This window comes from Tubulanus polymorphus, chromosome 7, assembly GCF_964204645.1.
Source record: "Tubulanus polymorphus chromosome 7, tnTubPoly1.2, whole genome shotgun sequence".
NCBI classification, from domain to species: Eukaryota; Metazoa; Nemertea; class Palaeonemertea; order Tubulaniformes; family Tubulanidae; genus Tubulanus; species Tubulanus polymorphus.
Genome location: NC_134031.1, coordinates 7926477 through 7948052, shown reverse-complemented (window position 1 = coordinate 7948052; position 21576 = coordinate 7926477). Strand labels below are relative to the sequence as shown.

The following is a 21576-nucleotide window of genomic DNA, read 5'->3' as shown; positions in this document are numbered from 1 at the left end:
TCTTTTAAATCTTTCTTAAGTAAGTCAGTGAGAGGACAAGCGATATAGCGGCAAAATTTTGACAAAATCTCTGGTAATATGCGGCCATAATCTAAAAACGCATGAGTGAGCGTCGGAAGGAAAAGGACAACCAAGGATAGCTAAATTTTGCATCGACAAGCCTGAAATGCACCTGCTGGTGGTTCTCACCCAAGGGCACGGATTAGCCCTTCACTTCGCACATTGACCAGGCGACAGGACACACACAGAGCCCATCCCAGTTGATGAGTAGCTTCCAAAAGGTGGCTTCAACGCGAACTACTGAAGTATAGCCTACACAGGGAAGCGAGTAATGCTGTGTGGAAGTTACTTATCGAGTTGCATGATCTCGGAGCCGCCCTTTCCCGTCAACTTCAGCGTCCTTCCTCTTCACTTGTCAAAATTTGTTGCTGGTGATTCGGTTTATCGTTTCGATTATTTCTGACAGCACCATGGCGTTCTTTCAGACTTGTGGTCCAAATGAAGCTATGGTTGTTTCAGGTAAAAGATTATTAAGTCCAAACGCCGAAGAAAGGGTGTGTACAACCAGGTTCGGGGGAAAAATTAACTGGCCCTGCTGTGTGTGATCGGGTTGATATGTTCTTCATTTTTCTTCTTGGCCTTTTTAGCTCACTTGGGACGTTTTGGTCAGTAATTTCGTTAATAGGCTAATTCAAAAAGTGGCTATTTTTACGTCGCCCGTAAGAATTAACTTCCGGCTATATTTACGTCCAGGAAGGGATAGGGTTAGGGTAAGTTTAGTCTAATGTCTATTTATTAATGGATGAGACCTGTTTTTCTGGGATATTTTGCTTACTTTTTGGGGTACATACCTCATTTATGTCTTAACAGAATGCCAAAAATCGCGGACAACAACTGAATATCCGATATATTTCCAGTTCTGTACCAATTAGATGGCTTGGCAAAAAGACTCCTTAAGTCCAGTTGAATGAGAGAGAAAATCCTCCATTTTGTCAAATTTCTTGGATTTGAACATTGTTACCATGCCTACGCCACCCTGATTTAGTTGTTGAGACCCCACAAGAAAAATAACTTCATTTCGTAGGCATGGTGACAATGTAAAAATTCAAGAAATTTGACAAAATGGAGGATTTTCTCTCTCATTCAACTGGACTTAAGGAGTCTTTTTGCCAATCCATCTAATTGGTACAGAACTGGAAATATATCGGATATTCAGTTGTTGTCCGCGATTTTTGGCATTCTGTTAAGACATAAATGAGGTATGTACCCCAAAAAGTAAGCAAAATATCCCAGAAAAACAGGTCTCATCAATTAATAAATAGACATTAGTACCTAGCCGTTGTTCCTGAAACAACGTCTACTGTCTGTCACACATGCTCTTCGTGCGACGTTTTGGTCCGCAATTTCGTTAATAATCGTTGATCTGTAAATATTATGCATCAATTTGTTCAGTAAGGAATTTGCATTCAGAAATAAATCATGATCTAGCAGAAATTTGTTTGTGTTTTCTTCTTCCAGCGATAGTTTACCTAGCATGCTGAAAAACGGCTTTTATGGCCCGTCACGTGGCGCCACCTACTGCATTTTGATATGCTAATGAGCAGGTGATGACGTCACTATAACGTTTCCGAGCGTCCGCGGAGCAGATTTTTCAGCATTACGCAAGCGTATGCTGAGTAAACTATCGCTCATAAATGAAAACAAAAACAACTTAAGTGAAAATTGTTGTTTATTTCTGAATGCAAATTCCTCACTGAACAAATTGATGCGTAATAAAGGTAGATAAACCGATTATTAACGAAATTACGGACAAAAACGTCGCACGGAGAGCAGGTGTGACAGACAGTAGGGCGAAAGTGCTCATATAAGATTAATTTTCGTCCCTCATTTTGAGGGACGAGGCTTTGAGCGTCTATTTCACCCCTTAAAACACCATCAACTTACCTCTAACTGACTGTTCTGTAATCAGATGGAAGTTAACTATTGTTTGTGCATAAATTTGTAATCCTAAGTAGCTTTTGACGATCGTAGTAGCTCAAAGCTTTTGACTAGTCGCCTCAAAAAACAGTAAACGAACTTAAACTTGGTGCCAATGCAGATTTTATTCTTGTTTCAAATTATTAAGGTTAAAATTGACCAAAATTTATGCGTTTTATCAACAAAAAATAATATTTAGAGTAATTTTAGAGAGATATATTGAATTTTCAAATTTTATTAATTTAGTCTGTATTGGAAATCCCGATAGTGGCAATCAAATCAAATCAATAAATTCTCCGGTTCGCGATTTAAATCATCAAAAATATTATTATTAAACACGTTTTCAAAGTCAACAAGGTAACTAATTTATTTATTTAAGTACAAAGGTTTGATTTGACACTAAAATCAGTTGTTGCATTGCAATTAACAGGAGTTAACCTCTATATGATACTTTAGCGTCAGACGTTGTACGGAACAACGACTGGTATTCAGACTAGGGTAAGTTGAGGCTATAGTTAAAACATTCGGCTGACTCTCAGTGGTCTAGTGGTATGATGCTGCGCTAATAACTTACTGGCCCGGGTTGAAGTCTCGCTCGATCCGCTCTTTTTTTCTCTAACTCTATTCTCCACACTTTCCTTGAATTTTCTAAGTCGCGCACCTCTGTACGCATGCGCGTCAGTTATTAGCGTACAGATCGTAGTTCCGTAGGAACGGACGTAAATATAGCCAGAAGTTAATTCTTAAGGGCAACGTAAGAATAGCCACTTAGTTAATAATTGGTGTATCTACCTTTATTACGCATCGATTTGTTCAGTGAGGAATTTGCATTCAGAAATAAACAACAATTTTTAGGACGTTCGTTAGACGAAAGTCCTTATGTGATCGGTTTGCCGGTTGATGACGCACTTCCGATTTGTTTGACAGACGTTTAAGGTCGTTTTAAAGCCAGTTAGTTAGAGATTTCCTCAAATTCCGCATCAGAAATGGTGTCTTCAAGTTGGGATTGAATTTGGTTAAAAATAGTTGGTTAGTTTTTGCTGTGCCCTCTTGAAAAAATGCTCTTCACGCCGTTTATGTTACATCACACATCACGTGTTGCTTATGACGTAGAGGGTATAGTGATCGACAGAAGTGCCATTTTTAAAATCGTTGTATCGTGGATGTTAACTTTAGAGGACCGTACGAAGTCTCTTTAAAGGTGAGTGTCAACATATATGGTGACTTAACTTAGTTCCTTGTGAGCGCACAGAGGCCCTGTGACAATCTAGAGACATTTGCAGCATTTAAAATTACGCAATGGTCCGCTAGACTCGCACACACATGCTGTCAGTTTGACCTACGTGACTAAATACAGCCGCCATGAATCAGAAGCAATCCACTTCAAGTTTTATGAAGTGAATATCATAATTATTATTTATCCGATTTACACTATTTACACCAAAAAACCTTTAAGAGAAAGGTATTTGGCATCGGATTCTGTACCGAAAATCCCGGATTGTTACACTGCATAGTTTTTTAGTAGGGTTCTTTTAACAATTGGCCTTTAAGCCATTTGATTGACACGTGGGGCGGGGCTTGCGATCTGCCGATGACGTCAGATGTAAACAATAATATAACCACGTGCATCGCGCACATGTGTAAACAAACCTGGCAACAAATTAGATTTTTTGGTGCCAAAACTTTTTTGATTTTTTGTTTTGTCCAATGATTTTTCAACTGGAGCCAACTGCTATGCCATTAGATTGTACAATCAAGTATTCACGTTTTATAGACTCTCTCTCAAATAATTCTTGTCCAGGGGACATGTATTGAAATATCTATTGTTGTTGTTTTTGTTTTTTTTTTATTTTTAGGATATAAACAGCCTAGAAGAAACATCTGGCAGACACACATTTGACTACAGATCATATCCTGTTATAAACTGTGTTTAATAAATATTTTACTCAAGTTTTCTTGCCATTAATACTTCCTGACTACTTTTATTTTATGGTTATCTAAGTGCAATGCAAACATTGGTGGGGTTCCTTTGGCCCTCCGAATATATAGGACCAAAAGGGGTATTTTATGCCATTTGGATTTATTTTTGCTTAGAAAATCTATTCAAATACTTTTTGGCGGGCACATTCAAATTCTGAAGGGTAGGACTAGTCCAACCCATAAATCCACTTGCATCCAGTCTCATGAGAACTAACTTAAAATGTTAAAACCTTCACCGGCCTCCTACTCAATTTTTTGAATAAATGTAAAACTTATGGCAGAATTTATGGTTGATTCCTCAATTTTTGAATCCCAAAGAATAATTTTTGAATTACGCAGTAGGATGAAACTTGAATAGCTGGTATTCAAATTTTCCAATCAATGTGGGAGGTGTCTGGGTCTACATGCGTTTCACAAACGAACGTCCTCTTTTAAAAATTCTTTCTAGTCATTTATAAGCGATAGTTTACTCAGAATACGCTCGCGTAATGCTGAAAAATCCACTCCAGGGATGCTAGGAAACGTTACAGGGACATCATCACCTGCTCATTAGCATATCAAAATACAGTAGGTGGCGCCACGTGACAGGCCATAAAAGCCGTTTTTCAGCATTACGCGAGCGTATGCTAGGTAAACCATCGCTGATAGATGAAAACACAAACAAAGCTATGCCAGTTCATGATTTATTTCTGAATGCAAATTCCTTACTGAACAAATTGATGCATGATATTTGCAGATAAACCAATTATTAACGAGATTACGGACCAAACCGTCGCACGGAGAGCAGGTGTGACAGACAGTAGTCCCAGCGGGCTAATGCGTTCACTTTTCGTCCGTCATCCGTCCATAGACGGAATCCAGTTATTTTGGGAAGTTTTGGAGACGCTTCAAGGTAATGTCTTGATATTTGGTTTATACATGTATCTACCCCAGACACATCTTCAGCCCAAAAACTGGCCCTCTCAGATTCAAGATGGCCGACTGGCAGCCATTGTTGTTCGCCAAAATCAGCACTTTTTACACTTTTTTGAAGTTTTTGAGGGTAATTTTGAATTTCAAGGATTTCTATATTATATTTGTACCTATGCATATTTTGTATATATTTTGTTACCACAATCAATTGGAAAGTTGTAGTTCATGACATGTTCTATGATTGTGGTGGGTTTCAAGGTCATTGGGTTTTGCATATGGTCACCAGGGGGCGTTGAATAGTAGAATAACTTAGTATTTCCTTATTAAATTGGTAACGAAGCATATTTTGTTATCATAGCTGCTGACATATTCTAAGATTGTGGTGAGTTTCAAGGTCATTGTTTTTTGTATATGGTCACCCAGGGTGTTGAATATTGAAATCGTTAGATTGTTGAGCATTTGAAACCACTTCCCAATTTGGCATGGTGTCCCTGGACCCCTAGTTGTATATGGCCACCAGGGGGTGTTGAATAATACGTTAACTTACTATTTCGATATTATATTTGTACATATGCATATTTTGTTATCACAATCAATTGGAAAGTTGTAGCTAATGACATGGTCTATAATTGTGGTGAGTTTCAAGTCATTAGTTATTCTGTATGGTCACCGGGGGGTTGTTGGGCGTTGAATAGCAGAATAACTTAGTATTTCCATATTATATTGGTACCGAGGCATATATTGTTACCACATTCAATTGCAAAATTGTAGCTGCTGTCATGTTCTATGATTGTGATGAGTTTCAAGGTCATTGATTTTTGTATATGGTCACCAGGGGTGTTGAATATTGAATTTGTTAGATTGTTGAGCATTTGAAAGCCTTTCCAAGTGGGCATGGTGTCCCTGGACCCCTAGTTCGTTCAGCGCCCTCACCGGTAGCGATAAACAATAGATGTTTTAGACCGGTTGCCGGTCTCCATTCTTAATTAAGCGTTTTTCATTGATTAGTTTGATACGAAATCTTGAAAAACAGTAGGCCCGAATGCTCGCAGAGAAAGTATCTTCAAAACATTTCTGAGAATCTATTGTTTATCACCTCCGGTCGGGCGCTGATCAATTTCGCAGATAGCAAAGGCAAATGTATAGTGACATCACGGAGTCAGCTTTCCCTTTTGCTTATAGTTCTATGGTTAGGCCCTGATCTACCTTCGTTACAATGCAGGTGCGTTGGAAGCAATTTTTGATTGCCATGGCCAATTGCCCTACTGCAGATATTTTCAAAGTTCAAGTTCAAGTTATTTCTCTCATAAACTTCTGCCAAGCTGGGATAACTACACTTATAAAGAAATAATGAATATCTTAGTTGACATAGAAAATTATAGGAAGTGGATAAACAGCTGCATAATAACGTTTACGATGATTATACACTATGATGCACAGGGGTTTGGCGATGGGCTTGGATTTTATTTCCGGGTTGTTGATAATCTCGCGAGAATGGCGCTAAATATGAACTGCGAATAAATTCAAAATATCACGGAAATACCTTGTGTTTATATTGTTTATTTATCCGCTATAAAGTTCTGATAAACAATTGGTCGTTAAGGATCATTATCAGACGGTCGTCACGCTTTACTATATAAAATCACAAGGGATGAAACGCCAGGCCTCCGCTGTACTTAAATTTTCAGCCAGAAAGTTGGGACAGTCACGTGACATTCTGATGATGTCATCGCATTTAAAACTTCAACACGAAAAGTTAACATATTCACAGACCGATATCAATTGTCAGATTATGATTCATATGAAATAAATAACTTATAAAGAATAAATTATGATGAAATATATAATTCATAGTCAAAAAATGCATTTGAATGTAAGTTATTCTCAAACATTTTTCGTATCATAGTTTCCATCTTATATGCTTCAGGTTCGCGTTCAGTCAAATAAGAAGCGTTAAGTCACGTGACTGTCCCAACTTTCTGGCTGGCACGACTTGAACTGCGTTTCATCCCTTGTGATTTTATATAGTAAAGCGTGACGACCGTCTGGTAATGATCCTTAACGAACAATTGTTTATCAGAACTTTATAGCGGATAAATAAACAATATAAACACAAGGTATTTCCGTGATATTTTGAATTTATTCGCAGTTCATATTTAGCGCCATTCTCGCGAGATTATCAACAACCCGGAAATAAAATCCAAGCCCATCGCCAAACCCCTGTGCTATGATGTGGCATAATATCCACTTAATAAGATCACTCAGGTTGACTATGACTTGATTATCGTCAGGTTTAAAGGTCATGTGATGTGTAACTTGTTGTTGATTGGCCACGACGTGATCAGGTGGTAGAAATAGATTTCTAGAAATTTTTATATCCTTGCGATCCAGCATACGATTGGTCTGCGATCAATCCGGCGCGGTCGTAAGTAAACTCATGTCGAAAAGGTTCCCAATGAAAAAATTGCAGACCGTTCCGACGAGATTAACAGGCCGTAAAGCTTAAAAACCTATGCTTAGCTTAAGAGTTGACTAAAGTCTGATAAGAGAAATGACAAAGACTTTCCATCATCCCAGCAAGTAGCCTACAATGTTATTTTCTTTTAGGGTGTTGTCACAATAAACCATTGTTGATCCCCGGTGGTCGGGTTTTCGTTTTACCCGGAATTCAAAGTCTTCAGAGGTAAGAAATATCATATCAAAAACTTTCCTCCTATGCTAGGCCGATGTAGTTCAACAAAAAAATCATCTCATTTGATGACTCCTAGAAGATTTTATAACTTATTTTCAGTTTTAAGCGAATGAAGACATTTATAGCCAGATTCTACTTAATTTTTGCAGAAACTTGATTGGTTTTTAAAAATTTTTGGTGCCATTTTCATGTTTATACACGGCAAGATATTGCCGATAGATGGCGATATGTCCTGGATTTTATTTGTTGACTCGATGCCGTGAGACATTATGTGGAGCTGCTCAAATGTAAAAATTCTGATCAAATTAAGATGATTGCCAACTTTTTGTCTTATGTTTCCATATTTTTTTTGGGCCAACACTAGCTTGAAAACTGAGTAGACCACTTGAAAAATTGTTTGCATATGCATGTCGCTCTACGTAACAAATTGAAACATAAAACTTTCTGTGACAGCACTTACATACATGTAGAGGCATATCATAGCCCGTGTTTTAAAGCAGCACGATGCCTTCTAAAAGAAACGTGATTAGTTATCAAGAGAAGTATGATATTACTTAAGGAGGCAAATAATTATTATTTCTTCTCCGTTTATTCAACACATTGAAGTCTTTTTATGCACACCATAGGCATGCATGGTTTTAAATGACATTCGGATATAACGAAGTTTCTACGGTATATACGTATACCGTATTTCGGTTATAACGTAGAAATTATCTGGTCCCGACTGTTACATCCGAGGTAGACTGTATTAGAAATTTGAATGCAAAAACAACAAAAAATGACGATTATTGATTATGATAATTTCCAGGATTTCGTTGAATACAATGACTTTACGAATTCAAAGCGATAATGTATACACCAGTCTTGGTGTGCCTATCTCTGTCACAGGCATAGCACAGGTAACCATTAGTAACCACTAATGATACAATATTACTGCAATATCGCATTATGGTTGCATTATGTACCGTCTCTTGTTTAGTTCATGTGCTACGTGTATACCGTATATAACCATTACAGCTTTTTTCTTTATAACTTGGATGATGATTTTTTACCGCCACGTTTCAAGGGTTTAAGGGAAAAAACATATTTCTTCAACCTTTTCAACTTAGATGACAGATTTTGAACACATCTCCAAGGGGAGGGAAAAGTGTTTTTTTTTTGTTGAAATGTTTATATTGATAGACTCGTTATACAAGTTATTAAAGAAAAGGCCTTCGCAAATTTCATCTACTGGTGGATCTCTAATATTTTACCTCAAGATTTTTAGGCCGGTTGCAGTTAGTCCACATACACAACCTAGCCCATTCCAATCAACGACATTCTCATGTCATAAATTTAATAATTGATGGTCCTTTCCTTGAGTAGTTCTGAAACGTTTGTACCTTCAAATCAAAGATTCTCATCTAAATTTGCGAACAACATTCCACTACATTTGGTTTCTAGAATCTTTCTTGCGCAAATTTGGGTGCAAATATATTTGCTAGTCATTTAAAATACGATTTGTATGATACCTAGTTCTTATTGGACTTGTTTTTGATTTCACCATTGAAATGGATGACCAATATCTTCACAAGTACTCTAAAACAGAAATTTCAAGCTGTTGAAGTTATAGGATTCTGGAATGAAAAGACACATTGGTTGGTGATATAGGAAATCCATCATTAGGCCTAACTGAAATCGTGTTAATATTCTAGATGCCTGATAAAGAGTTTTCTGGTTAAAAATTTATGGATGACTAATTTATCTTCTTTCTGTATTAAAAACTGAATTTTAATTCATTTCTATTATTACTGAACCTTCCTCATGACTACAATTATATAAATGTACTTGTATTGCAAATCACGTGATGTAATTACTGTGTTTGGTAAGGGACTGTTCACATGGGAACTATTTTGTTGAAATTCATTTTTTGCTTGAGGACATTGCTTCCCACTGCATATTTTGTTTTGTCTGCTTTATTGCATAAAATCATCTAACTAATTCTCGAAACACCAAAATTATTTGAAAATTTCACTGCTACCTAGCAATTTTCACCTTTGTCACCTAGTACCAGAAAATATTCTTAACATTTATCGGTTTTTTAGCCCACTTGGGACTTAGGGCCCAGCGGGCTATTGCTTTCACTTTTCGTCCGTCATCCGTCCATCCATCCATCCGTAGACGGAATCCAGTTATTTTGGGAAGACGCTTCAAGGTAATGTCTTGATATTTGGGTTACACCAAAAACTGGCCCTCTCAGATTCAAGATGGCCGACTGGCAGCCATTGTTCGCCAAAATCCACTTTTTACATATTTTTGAACTTTTTGAGGGAAATTTTGAGGATGCTTCGATCAATAACCTTGATCTTTCGTATATATTTGTACCCCCAAGGGCCCATCAGCATGAGAAAAATTGGGTCGATCGGACCGAAGATGGCTGTCCTGTGACCTTTTTTGTGCCCAAATATGTCAATTTTGGCCTGAATTCTGGGTCCTGTAGCTTCCTACTGGTTTGCCATTTCTCATTGCAATTTGTGATGGGTATTCTTTGGAAAGGGATGTTTTATACCTGAGACCTGTTATTTTTGATCTGCCAATTATGACGCAAATGGTGGCCATCTTGGTGTCATCACTACTCATTCGTAAGTGGGAAAAAGGTCTTCCACATTATTTTGATACCTAAGCATATTGTGTTACCATAATCAATTTGAAAGTTGTAGCCCATAACGTGGTCTATGATTTTGATGAGTTTCAAGGTCATTGGTTTTTGTATAATACAATAACTTCGTATTTCTATGTTATATTCGTACTTATGCATATTTTGTTACCACAATCAATTGCAAAGTTGTAGCTCATGACATCGTCTATGATTGTGGTGAGTTTTAAGTACATTATTTATTCTATACGGTCACCAGGGGGCGTTAAATAGTAGAATAACTTAGTATTTCCTTATTAGATTGTTACCATGATAAATTGCAAAGTTGTAGTTCATGACATGGTCTATGATTGTGGTTTCTTTGGTTTGATTGTGCTTTGGGTTTTGCATATGGTCACCTGGGGGTGTTGAATAGTCAAGTAACTTAGTATTTCCATATTAGATTGGTGACGAGGCATATTTTGTTATCACAGTCAATTACAAAATCGTAGCTGCTGACATGTTCTATGATTGTGGTGGGTTTCAAAGTCATTGGTTTTTGTATATGGACACCAGGGGCCTTGAATATTGAAATTGTTAGATTGTTGAGCATTTGAAACCACTTCCCAAGTGGGCATGGTGTCCCTGGACCCCTAGTTTACAATATCATTCACGATGAATAGTGTTTTGGTTGTAAAGTACACTGATTTAATTTCCAAGCGTATTTGTCGCTTGCATTGTTGGTGCTGATAACAAAATTGCGTGGCATACTTGTCACTTTCGGTGGGCTGAACGGTGCATCCACATATATATGTGGCATCAATTTCATTTTATCTACACGATGCCAGACTTATTGACCCCAGTATTGCTGACTATATCAGCAGAAAGCCCTGTAAATACTGTCAAATTCACTAATGACTGGAGTCAATACACGTTTATAACACGTGCATCCGATAGAATATTCTGTTAATATATATCATACCGTTTTTTCCATAAAATATTCCGATTTGGCATAGGCCTTTAGCCTAGATCATGCCACCCCTGTCGTCTGGATGTCCACATGAGAGCAACTGCTTATCCACAAAAATTCAGAATTTTCTCATCCTGTCAAGCCTGGATGACTTAGATAGCCCCTTACAGATATCTTTTGATAATGATAAGTTGGATCCTTGAATTTCCGTATCTTCATGGAAAATTCATGTGTACGGTGTCCACATTGATTCTAATTAAGTTTCTTCATTGAAAATGATCTTGGTGAGCGTTTTCGCAACAATTGTATTTGTCAATTGTGGTGTCAACAGTTATTATTTATTTCTGTCACGAAAAGTTATTTGATATTGAAAATTGTAGGCTTTCACTGAATACGATGACTCTACAAATTGATACGGACACCGTGTATACATCAAAAGGTGTCCCGCTAAGAGTTGTTGGCATCGCGCAGGTAAAACTTAGTTGTCCGAAAGCAGCAAGATAATATATGCGTGTACTGTTGTTCCAGCAATTCTGCGATTCTTCAGATCATTTTCTTTCGTTGTGATAGATGAAAAGGATCATTCATATATTAAGTATGTATGAAATCTCTCCTTTGCCTATGGGCCATCTTACCTCGGCAGGTATTCAGGACAGCTGCAAGAAAACTTGTGGCACCAATAAGATTGTCGTTTGAATAATTGTTGAGTCAAATTTCATGGATAATCTATAGATGGAAAAACCTATAGGCTAAAATAAAATGGGATTTCTGATTGGCTAATAATGACATCATCTAAGCTGTGCATGTAGCACTCTGGCAAGTGTGCCAGGGTTTTGTAACGTGGCGAGTCTCGATACCATCAAGTTTGAATCCCTGCCAAGGGAGGCTGTCTTGAGCAAGTAACTTTTTTCAGTACCCCTTTGCAAACATATTGTCTTCACGTCATATTCCAGATTTTCAATTATCAAAAAACATGTTTGAGGTTCATTCAGTAGCCATTTCGGATCGCTGCGTGTATTATTGTTTTGTAAAAATCTGTTGCCAGAAGCCGAACATCACTGCCAACTAAGAAGCATTGAAGCAAATAGATCGGGCACTGGTATTGAAAACGTACAATTACCTCTTTAATTCCCCCTCGCCCATACAGATATGTAGGCTATGCATTTGAACTTCATAGGTACTTAATCAATGAATGATCCTGAAATGTAGGTAAAGTGAAATGTTATGAATTTAGGTTCGATTTGAATGATGCTCGAAATCCATTTTCTGTATAACATATATGAATATTGTGACAAAACTATAGCGTATTAGGTTCAGTAGTGTCCTCGGCGTAGTTGAAACTTTGCACGACATTTCAAAATTAAGTCCCACTAGGCATTCTATTTCCCTTGGTGTTAGTTAAGTCTATCCCATATGATTATTGATTGTCACTTGTTTTGATGAGTGAAAGTTTTTGTTGGATTCATCCTCGTGCACACAACTACCACCAAACATTTTTCGACCGCTAAACGATTCGATAGATATTAGCCGCGTTCACACTAGATTTGGCGCTTATGAATTACCGTACTTCGCTGGTTTCGAATTTACCAAAATAGCATGCTTACACAACCAGTTACATTCACACGTAGAGTTGGCAATTCAGCACTAATTAAGCCCAGTATGGTAGTCACCCTATGTGCCAATAGAGGGGAGTGTAATTAGTGTTGAGTGTAGCGTACTACGAGGATGTAAATACGCAGCTAGCTAAGCGCCAAATCTGCATTCACACTACAGAAAATACGCGACCAGTTCAGTTCCGTACCAAGATCAAGTTTTTCGGCATACGGAACTGAATAAGCTGCGAATAGGCCTCAAATAATTTCATTGTGTGAACGCTTAATACCGCACTGAAATCCTAGTGTGAATTCAGCTATTATTGTAATTATTCCCTGCCTTTGGTTCTCAAATTATAATACAACCCTACCTTTTATCGCAATGATATCATTGCATCACCTTGTACTACAAAAGCTTTTTTGGTCCCATGATAGGTGAAAATCATCAGATTATCTTTTAGGCATCTCGAATTTTTTCGTCATTTTCGATTTTCATTCCCTGTTGTTATCGGTTGAATTTTGTCCGGCAGGTTTTCTCTTGTACATTGTATTTTAATGTTACATATATATGCACGTGTATATTCAGGATATCGTTGAATACGATGACATTGAATATTGAAACGCCTAATGTGTACACTAAATGTGGAGTGCCTATCTCAGTAATGGGTGTCGCACAGGTAAGAGGGACAATTGCTGTCATACCACCACACACTCGACTGAAATGTCTCCCAATGAAATCCATTCATCAAAATCTAGCATTCTATCCATCTCTAGCTCTTTCGTTTATATACATAATCTGCCAAACCTATCATAGTTTATCCATTTAGTGGCCACCATAGATTGAATCTGTTATTCTATGGTCTTGCTTTGTGGTGGCTGTGTGTTTCAGGGATGCTGTTGTGTTTAGCATACAAAAGTTTTTCTTCAATTTTGCACGTTGAAGATTTTCATGATTATCATCCACATGATTTATGCATTGATATTTACATTATATTACAAGATTTAATATGGTAGCCACCCCGGTTATATGCATGTACATGTGCTATGTACCGGAATGTTATAGTTCATAGTAGGTGTATTTTTCTAGCGAGCATACCTTAAGTTGCTACCTATGTAAATTGGGGAGAGTGGTTATAGTTCTTTGTACAAACACGGTACTTGAAGGGAGTGGTTAGCAGAATAAAACTTACGTACTTGGGGGTTTTGATCAATCTGTTTGCATTTAATGCATCAAACTCATGGGTTTGGCTGTCAGAAAATCTAGAGATTTTAGGGCATGTACTTTGTTTCATACTATAGTGAATTTGCTGGTAGCGCTCCACTGTGTTATGAAATATCTTTTAGTGAACTGCCAAATCTATTGGAAGCCACTTTAAGTAAAAGGCAGTGCTCGCCAACCATCCAACCCTCCAATCCCCCATTGACCGGGAGTCACCTAGGCGGTGGCTTTACATGAATATATATTGGCCTATGGTGAATTCATATTTGTTGTAATATATTGCACGAATTAGGCGTTTCATTGTGTTCTTGAATATCAAGATATGTAAATAACTGACACTTTATTTATGTATCTTACAGTATTGAATTTTTATTTTGGTTGATTGTTTATTTGTGTATTTGTGTTAGTAGTTTCAAACGGCACATGTGCAAGCTAGCTGGTCGTAAAGGACTTTTTCTGTAAAAAATATATATCTGTATATATCTAGGGACACACGAGCCAATTTTCTACCAAATCACATGATGTCGATAGTGCATCTTAGTGAACCAATTGCAGGCATGAATAATTGGACAAAAGTATGTATCAAACATGCCTGACGCGGGTGATCCACTGGTCAAACGAGCCAGAAAAAAATTGTTCTCTCCGTGACTAGTACACAGTAAACTTTTTGGACAATTTCTCGAATTGTGGTGAAAGCCAACATTCATGTGCCTCTTGCTAAATATATTACTGGTTCTCTTTCCTGTATCTAGTAAATAATGTGCGAATGCAAATTATGCTATATTTTTAATCAGCGTAAAATATTTAATCTATCGATTCAGAATTCTTTTAGCCGTTAAATCCAGCTAAGTGCATAACGTGTGGTCAGTGTTGTTGTCCTTTAACCATGGACATACATAGCGAGATCTAGTATGTCTATGGTCTAATGCTGGTAACAATCTGCTGTCTGTACCCATCCCCTCGAGTATTCGATATGTTATAGATTATTCTACCAATTTTCGATTGTCACCCCTAACGGAGTGAACCGAACAAATGAACTACAAATACCATAAATGACATAGTCAGGCTTGAGCCGAGCATGTTAAGGGACAGTTCTATTTCAAGAAAAATGGCACTTTCTATCACAAAAAGGGGCACTTTCCTGTTGAAAAAGGCCATATCTCAAATACGAAGTGCTCGGGTATTTAAGAATGGATAATTTTCAATTTCCATTAAAAGAAATAAAAATTGTCTCTAAATTTCGAAAGAATTTTGACCCAAATTTGTTGACACTGGCTTTTTGAAGGGCACTTTTAGGGGTTCGTTCGCTACCTCCGAGAGTGATTCCGGGCTGCAGATTGTTACCTGCATTACCTTACCTATGATATTTGCTCCTGTTATTGTGCATTGTTCGAATAATTCAAATTTGAGTTATCTGAATGATCTTATATCCTACAATGGAAGCTCACTTTATGGGGGTTATGGAAACCAATGAATGTTATAGAGTTAGGTTCCAATGTATTTGTCTTCCAGGTAATTGTCTTGTAGTTATGTGTGATTGGTTTGAAATTAAATTTTCACTGCATGTTTTATAGCGATCCTGTTGTTAATTGTTAGTAGATTGTTTACTGTTATTTTAACCGTGTATCTCGGTTTTGGTTTGTCCATGCATGACTACATCACCGGCTACCAAGCTATGAGGTATCTGATCACTATGAGCGGATACTTCTTGTTTGCTGTTTGATAGCACTGTGACAGCTATAAATGGGAATGATGTGGTTCCTTATTGCTTGGCGTCCTAAACGATAGTTTTTGGCTCAGATTGTGAATGACAGATCATGATCATATACCGATAATGATAGTCATAAATTCCCTTTGACGACTAAACATTAACTGATTTTCTCTACTGATCGTCTGCATTTACTGATAATTCACTAAATGCTGTATGGGATACTGCAAAAAAGTTAAAAACCATATCAGACAACCACTTATCTATGGAAACCACCATTAAAAACCATTTGTTTATATATACGTAAAATCAATTGTTGTATTCATTGCGGTAGCGTTTCATTGGTGTAGTCTGATATCGTCCAAATCATTATCACTGTCAAATACTGATGAAATGATGGTGATTTACTCAATAGCCATATTTTTTTGAAGGTTAAAATTCAAGGTCAGAATCAGGACATGTTAGCAGCAGCGTGTCAACAATTCCTTGGAAAATCTGAACGGCAGATCGAACAGATCGCGCAGGAGACATTAGAAGGACATCAACGAGCCATCATGGGTAACATGACTGTTGAGGTCAGTGTAACAAACTTGAGATATACAATTAGCCAAGGCTAAGCCCATCTTTTGATTACTAGGAGTACAGATATTTTCAGGAAAAAAGGGGTAAAAAGCAGATGTTTTAGAATGGAAGGGAAGGGGGAAGAAATAGGAATAAATGTTTCCATTATTCTAGTACATGTATTTTCCACATAAAATCTTGACAGGACTGCAAGAAAAGAAAAACTGAAAATTGCTATGGACAGAACTATCGATTTTATACGAGTTTGATTGATATGAAAGATTGCCAATTATTGAGTCTTTTTACTTCAGTTGAATCAGACTAATAAATAGCCCAAATAAATAGCCTACAGTTTCCTGTGTAGCTGCTGCTTCATATAAGTTCAAGTCCTGCTAGCTGCTTACATCAGTGACGCAAGCCTGATGGGCTCTTGACCGTATACTTACATTACACTCCATAGAACGATGACCACACTCAAACGTGGTGAACGGATAATAAGATAAAATCCCACTATTTACAGATTAAAAGAATTTAAAAACCAGAATTTATTTATTAAATCTAAAATATTTAAAAGACATGACGTTTCGATCTCACCCTAGAGATCATCGTCAGGTGTGAGAAATAGACTAAAAACAGGGGTATATATACAGAGGAGGACAGGTTAATTGAGTAAATTGGTGAGTGAGTAAGTAATTAGTGTTTGGACATTATTTAAATTGGTACTAATATCTGAGTGACGAGTAATTAGGGCAGACTCAACTATGTGGCGTTTACTTTGGAGAAACAGGTCGTGAATTAAAAACTCGAATTTCGGAACACAAAAAGGATATAATAAATCAAAAACCGGCTAGTGGCGTAGCCAATCACGTTTGGAACACTGGTCATCGTTTTAATTTTGATAAAGCCGAAATTATTTATACTTCCAGCAATTACACTAAACGCCACATAGTTGAGTCTGCCCTAATTACTCGTCACTCAGATATTAGTACCAATTTAAATAATGGCTTTTCTCCGCATTCTTTCTAAGTATATTACTTCATGCCTTGCCAAACACTAATTACTTACTCACTCACCAATTTACTCAATTAACCTGTCCTCCTCTGTATATATACCCCTGTTTTTAGTCTATTTCTCACACCTGACGATGATCTCTAGGGTGAGATCGAAACGTCGTGTCTTTTAAATATTTTAGATTTAATAAATAAATTCTGGTTTTTAAATTCTTTTAATCTGTAAATAGTGGGATTTTATCTTATTACACTCCATTATGAATAAAACTTTCATTGCGCATAAGAGAAAACTTGGATAATGTTTGGCAATGAACAATGGGCTTAACATATACAGTGAATCGTTTTAATCCGGATCAGTTTAATCCATAGTTTCATCTGATTCAGATTTTACTTACAGTTCATCTAAACAAAAATATGAAATATGATGTTGAATTCTCATAAATCAGATGAATTTCATCCGTCCCGAATGATCCGAAATATGTTAGGTCTACTGTATTTTCAAAATGCCTCATTTTGAAGTTATTTCCATCCTTGTATATAATTCCCAATCATATGGAACACCCTAAATGTATCTTAAACTGGTTTCTTTTTGATTTTAAACGATAATTCTGATGTTCGTTTATACAGGAGATCTATAAGGATCGCAAGAAGTTTTCGCGTGCAGTTTTCGAAGTTGCGTCGTCCGATTTGATCAACATGGGTATCAGTGTCGTCAGCTATACACTGAAAGATATCAGAGATGATGCTGTAAGCAATGCCTTAAATGCCTTGAAAATCCAAAATTATGCCTTACTATGTAATGCATGTAGAATAGAACTTACTAATAGAATACAATGCAGAAATAACGATTGATCTTTGATAAGATTAGTTTACTTGCTGGAATCGAGCTGAAGTCATCCTTTTCATCATCAAGTTCAGCAAGCTTGAAGGGATGAAGGGGACTGTCCATACATAGGGTTTCCAGCGGTCCTTCCAAGCCCTTCCTTGTGCTTCTTTTGGAAAAAGTCTGGACAAACATCATCTTTGTCCTTCTTTTTGACTCAAAGCCTTTCCTTTTGATAGAAAAGTCCTTCCAAGTTTGATTTTTATGAGCGCAGTTTCGAATTCGACTGTTGAAGTATTTTATTACTCATTCCTGGTAATTCAATTGTCAGAAAGATTGAATATACAGTAAAGTGTTATGGAATTAACAAGAAATGTATGACTGGTCTATTGTGCATTGCAAAAATACTTCCTCGGGGGCACTTATTTTACTGGAAAGTACTTCTTTCCGAGTCCAAAAGTCCCTCCTTTTGGGTCTAAAATTGCCGGAAAAGTCCTTCTTAGAACTTCTTTTTATCCTGGCCTTACCGCTGGAAACCCTGATAGAGTATGTAGGCTGTAGCTAGGTGGGACCTAAATGTGTTGTATACGATATGGGTGCCACAGGTAAGAACGAGTAATCTGATGCACACATACGTACTTCATGGATGAAATATTTGTTTCAAATAGCAGTTATCTCCTATTCTTATTTGATTTTTGATTAAGTAATAAAAGATGAAACATTAGCTTCCTCCTATAGCCTCAAAAATTTACCTTTTTGATTTTAATCTCTCTCCATTCATGTCTTTAAAATCTGGCTTAAAATTGGGTAGCACCAAAAATGCTTATGCGAAGAGAAGGCAATACCTTTTAAATAATGGCCATTTTTATGCGTGTGTATTTAATGGTCGGTTCAAGGTGTGTTTCATTTGATTAAAAAAACCAATTGCATGTGAAAACTATGTTTGAAAATTGCTGTCCAGTTTCTCGGATTTATAAAAAAAAATTTGTATCTTGTATTTCAGGGTTATCTTAAAGCATTGGGAATGGCGCGTACAGCGCAAGTGAAGAGAGATGCTCGTATCGGTGAAGCTGAAGCACGCAGAGATGCCGGAATTAAGGTAAGTATTACTGAAACTTGTACGTTGCAATGATTATCTGTGGGGAGGTCAAAATTGGCAGTAACTAAGTGCTGAAAGGTGTGAGTCGAGGGGGTTGGGGGTACTACCCAAAGAAAATGTTGATTTTTTTAAAGTAACTTTCGACAATTTATTGGGACCTAAAGATGTTATGGCACTTATTTCTCTGTCAGAAAAAAGATAATTTTATGACAAAATCAGCAGACCACATCCATCTAGTACTTTTGCATGTTAGGGGCATAGGAATCATTCACAGATGATACCTATCGAAAATCAATTTCTCACTCCCAAAATGGTGGCCACTTGTGAAGTTCTGTAGCTTCCTAGTTATAAATGTGTTTTATTTTTTTTCTGGGTTTTTAACAGGAAGCGATTGCCAATGAACAACGTATTGCAGCAACAAACGTCAACAACACTGAGGTAGCGAAGGCTCAGCGTGATTTCGAGTTGAAGAAAGCGGCGTATGATGAGAAAGTTGAAACGATGAAAGCCCAATCTGAACTTGCGTATGAATTACAGGTGCGTTAAATTAAATTTTTTCAAGGTGCAGTGGTCTAGAGAATTTAACCTGCTGGTCACTGGGTTTGCCAATCCAGGGTTCATTTGTTTGAATCCTGGCACCCACAGAGTTTCTTGGCTCAGAGGTTCTTCTCTAGTCTCACTGCCCTTAATCCCCTTGATTGGGGGAAAAGAAATATCTGACACATTAATGTGCATTGCGTTGTTGGGTGCTCAGCGGGTTGAGGGAATGAACTTGATTTTTGAAATTCTCAGTTGTATGTAGAACCCTTATGGCCCAGTTCACAAAATGCTAAGAATGGGCTGAACTAAGGACTGACATGAGCATGAAAATTGATTCTCATACTGATGTACCTGGTAGTTTTGCATTATTTCACCATGAAGAGACAGATTCCTTGGTTATATTAACCCTTTCAGTGCTGACTGATTAATTCCTGATAGTGCTGGAGAAAACAAAGACAAAATTTATTACTAATAACATCAATACACTACAAAATGGTGCACTAGCTAAGTCCCTAACTGATTTATACACTGCACTGTAGTATAGATGCTCTGTAAGAAATTAGATTAAGATAGAATGTAATCATTGAACTAACCTTTCATCAAGATGATATTGTACCGATTATGTGGTACTGTCAACATATGTCTTGAGTTCATTCCTTCAAGAAAATGATTTAAAACATTTTTTGGTAGCTGAGCAGGGGGTCACGACCCCTGAAACCCCCACCTCCTCTGGATCCGCACCTGGTAAATCAGTATGAGTGTCTTAAACTTTCGGATATAGTTGAATTTACCATCTGATTCATTTTTTCAGTCCGCCAAGACCAAACAACGTATCAAAGAGGAAGAGATGCAGATTAAGGTCGTGGAAAGGTCACAACAGATTCAACTGCAAGAACAAGAGATAATCAGACGTGAACGCGAACTCGAGGCTACAATCCAGAAACCAGCAGATGCACAAAAATTCAAACTGGAAAAATTGGCAGAAGCAGAGAAGTGAGTTTCATTTTCTGAAAAACACTAATATAACCTTTCATTTAAGTTCATGTTTCATAACGATGATACAAGAGGTGTACATCTTCATGCTCTGTCTTTTTTCCCTGGAACATTTTAAAATCAGTTTGTTGTTTCACTATTTTTGATTCGATTTGTCATGTTTTACTTTTGATTTATTTTGAGCCTCTTTTTACAGAAACAAGGTCATATTGGAAGCACAAGCCGATGCTCAGGCTATTGAGGTATTAATTCATGGTGCAATTATCCGAACAATGAACGAGTCAAACGTACTGAATTTGTTTTAAAGGGAGAGCTGGCTAACCTACTTTCAGATGCGAGGTGAGGCCGAGGCATATGCTATTGAAGCTAAGGCCCGGGCTGAAGCTGAACAGATGGCTAAGAAAGCAGATGCGTGGAAGGATTATCAGGATGCAGCTATGGTTGACATGGTTCTCGAAACATTGCCTAAGGTAGACATTATATGGTTTTTCACGAATATGTTTCGAATTTTTTATCAGTCCTACATAGATGGAGATTGTAGTGTTTCCAAAAATGTCAACAGATTATGATTAGTAGCCTTTATACTTATGGTCGAAGACCATATAGGGATCGTCGCAAGTAAAAATCCTGCCATTCACCGAACAACTCCTGTAGTATCTCTACTGCCATGAATATAGTCCCATAATGCTGTATCATATAGAACTGATAATTTGATAAAAAGTTGTCTGCAACGCGTCATTTGCCTGTATCCATGATCCTAGCTATGACAATCATAGCCTGTTGTACTTAGGTCCCAAAATCATGATGAATTATGGAAAGTTTTGAGGCACTTGAAGGGCTCATCTGTCAGTGAATTGTCTATATCGGTTTTACCCAGCAATGAAGT

The 21576-nt window shown here is 37.3% G+C and overlaps 1 protein-coding gene across 5 annotated transcripts in view; it reads left to right on the top strand.

Annotated features, from left to right (window-relative positions):
• The first annotated feature begins 391 nt into the window (after positions 1-391).
• Positions 392-21576, top strand: part of LOC141908245 (flotillin-1-like) — a 31508-nt gene continuing 10323 nt past the window's right edge. The window contains exons 1-11 of one of the 5 annotated variants that reach the window (XM_074798187.1): positions 397-519; positions 6797-6986; positions 7477-7552; positions 8370-8460; positions 16096-16239; positions 17863-17982; positions 19062-19157; positions 19542-19694; positions 20509-20690; positions 20887-20932; positions 21023-21160. In XM_074798187.1, coding sequence (XP_074654288.1) covers positions 8386-8460; positions 16096-16239; positions 17863-17982; positions 19062-19157; positions 19542-19694; positions 20509-20690; positions 20887-20932; positions 21023-21160 — 954 coding nt within the window. In that variant the 5' untranslated portion in view covers positions 397-519; positions 6797-6986; positions 7477-7552; positions 8370-8385. Of the gene's footprint in view, positions 520-6796; positions 6987-7476; positions 7553-8369; positions 8461-16095; positions 16240-17862; positions 17983-19061; positions 19158-19541; positions 19695-20508; positions 20691-20886; positions 20933-21022; positions 21161-21576 lie in introns of all 5 variants that reach the window. The other 4 variants (XM_074798186.1, XM_074798190.1, XM_074798191.1 and 1 more) reach the window with 4 other exon arrangements.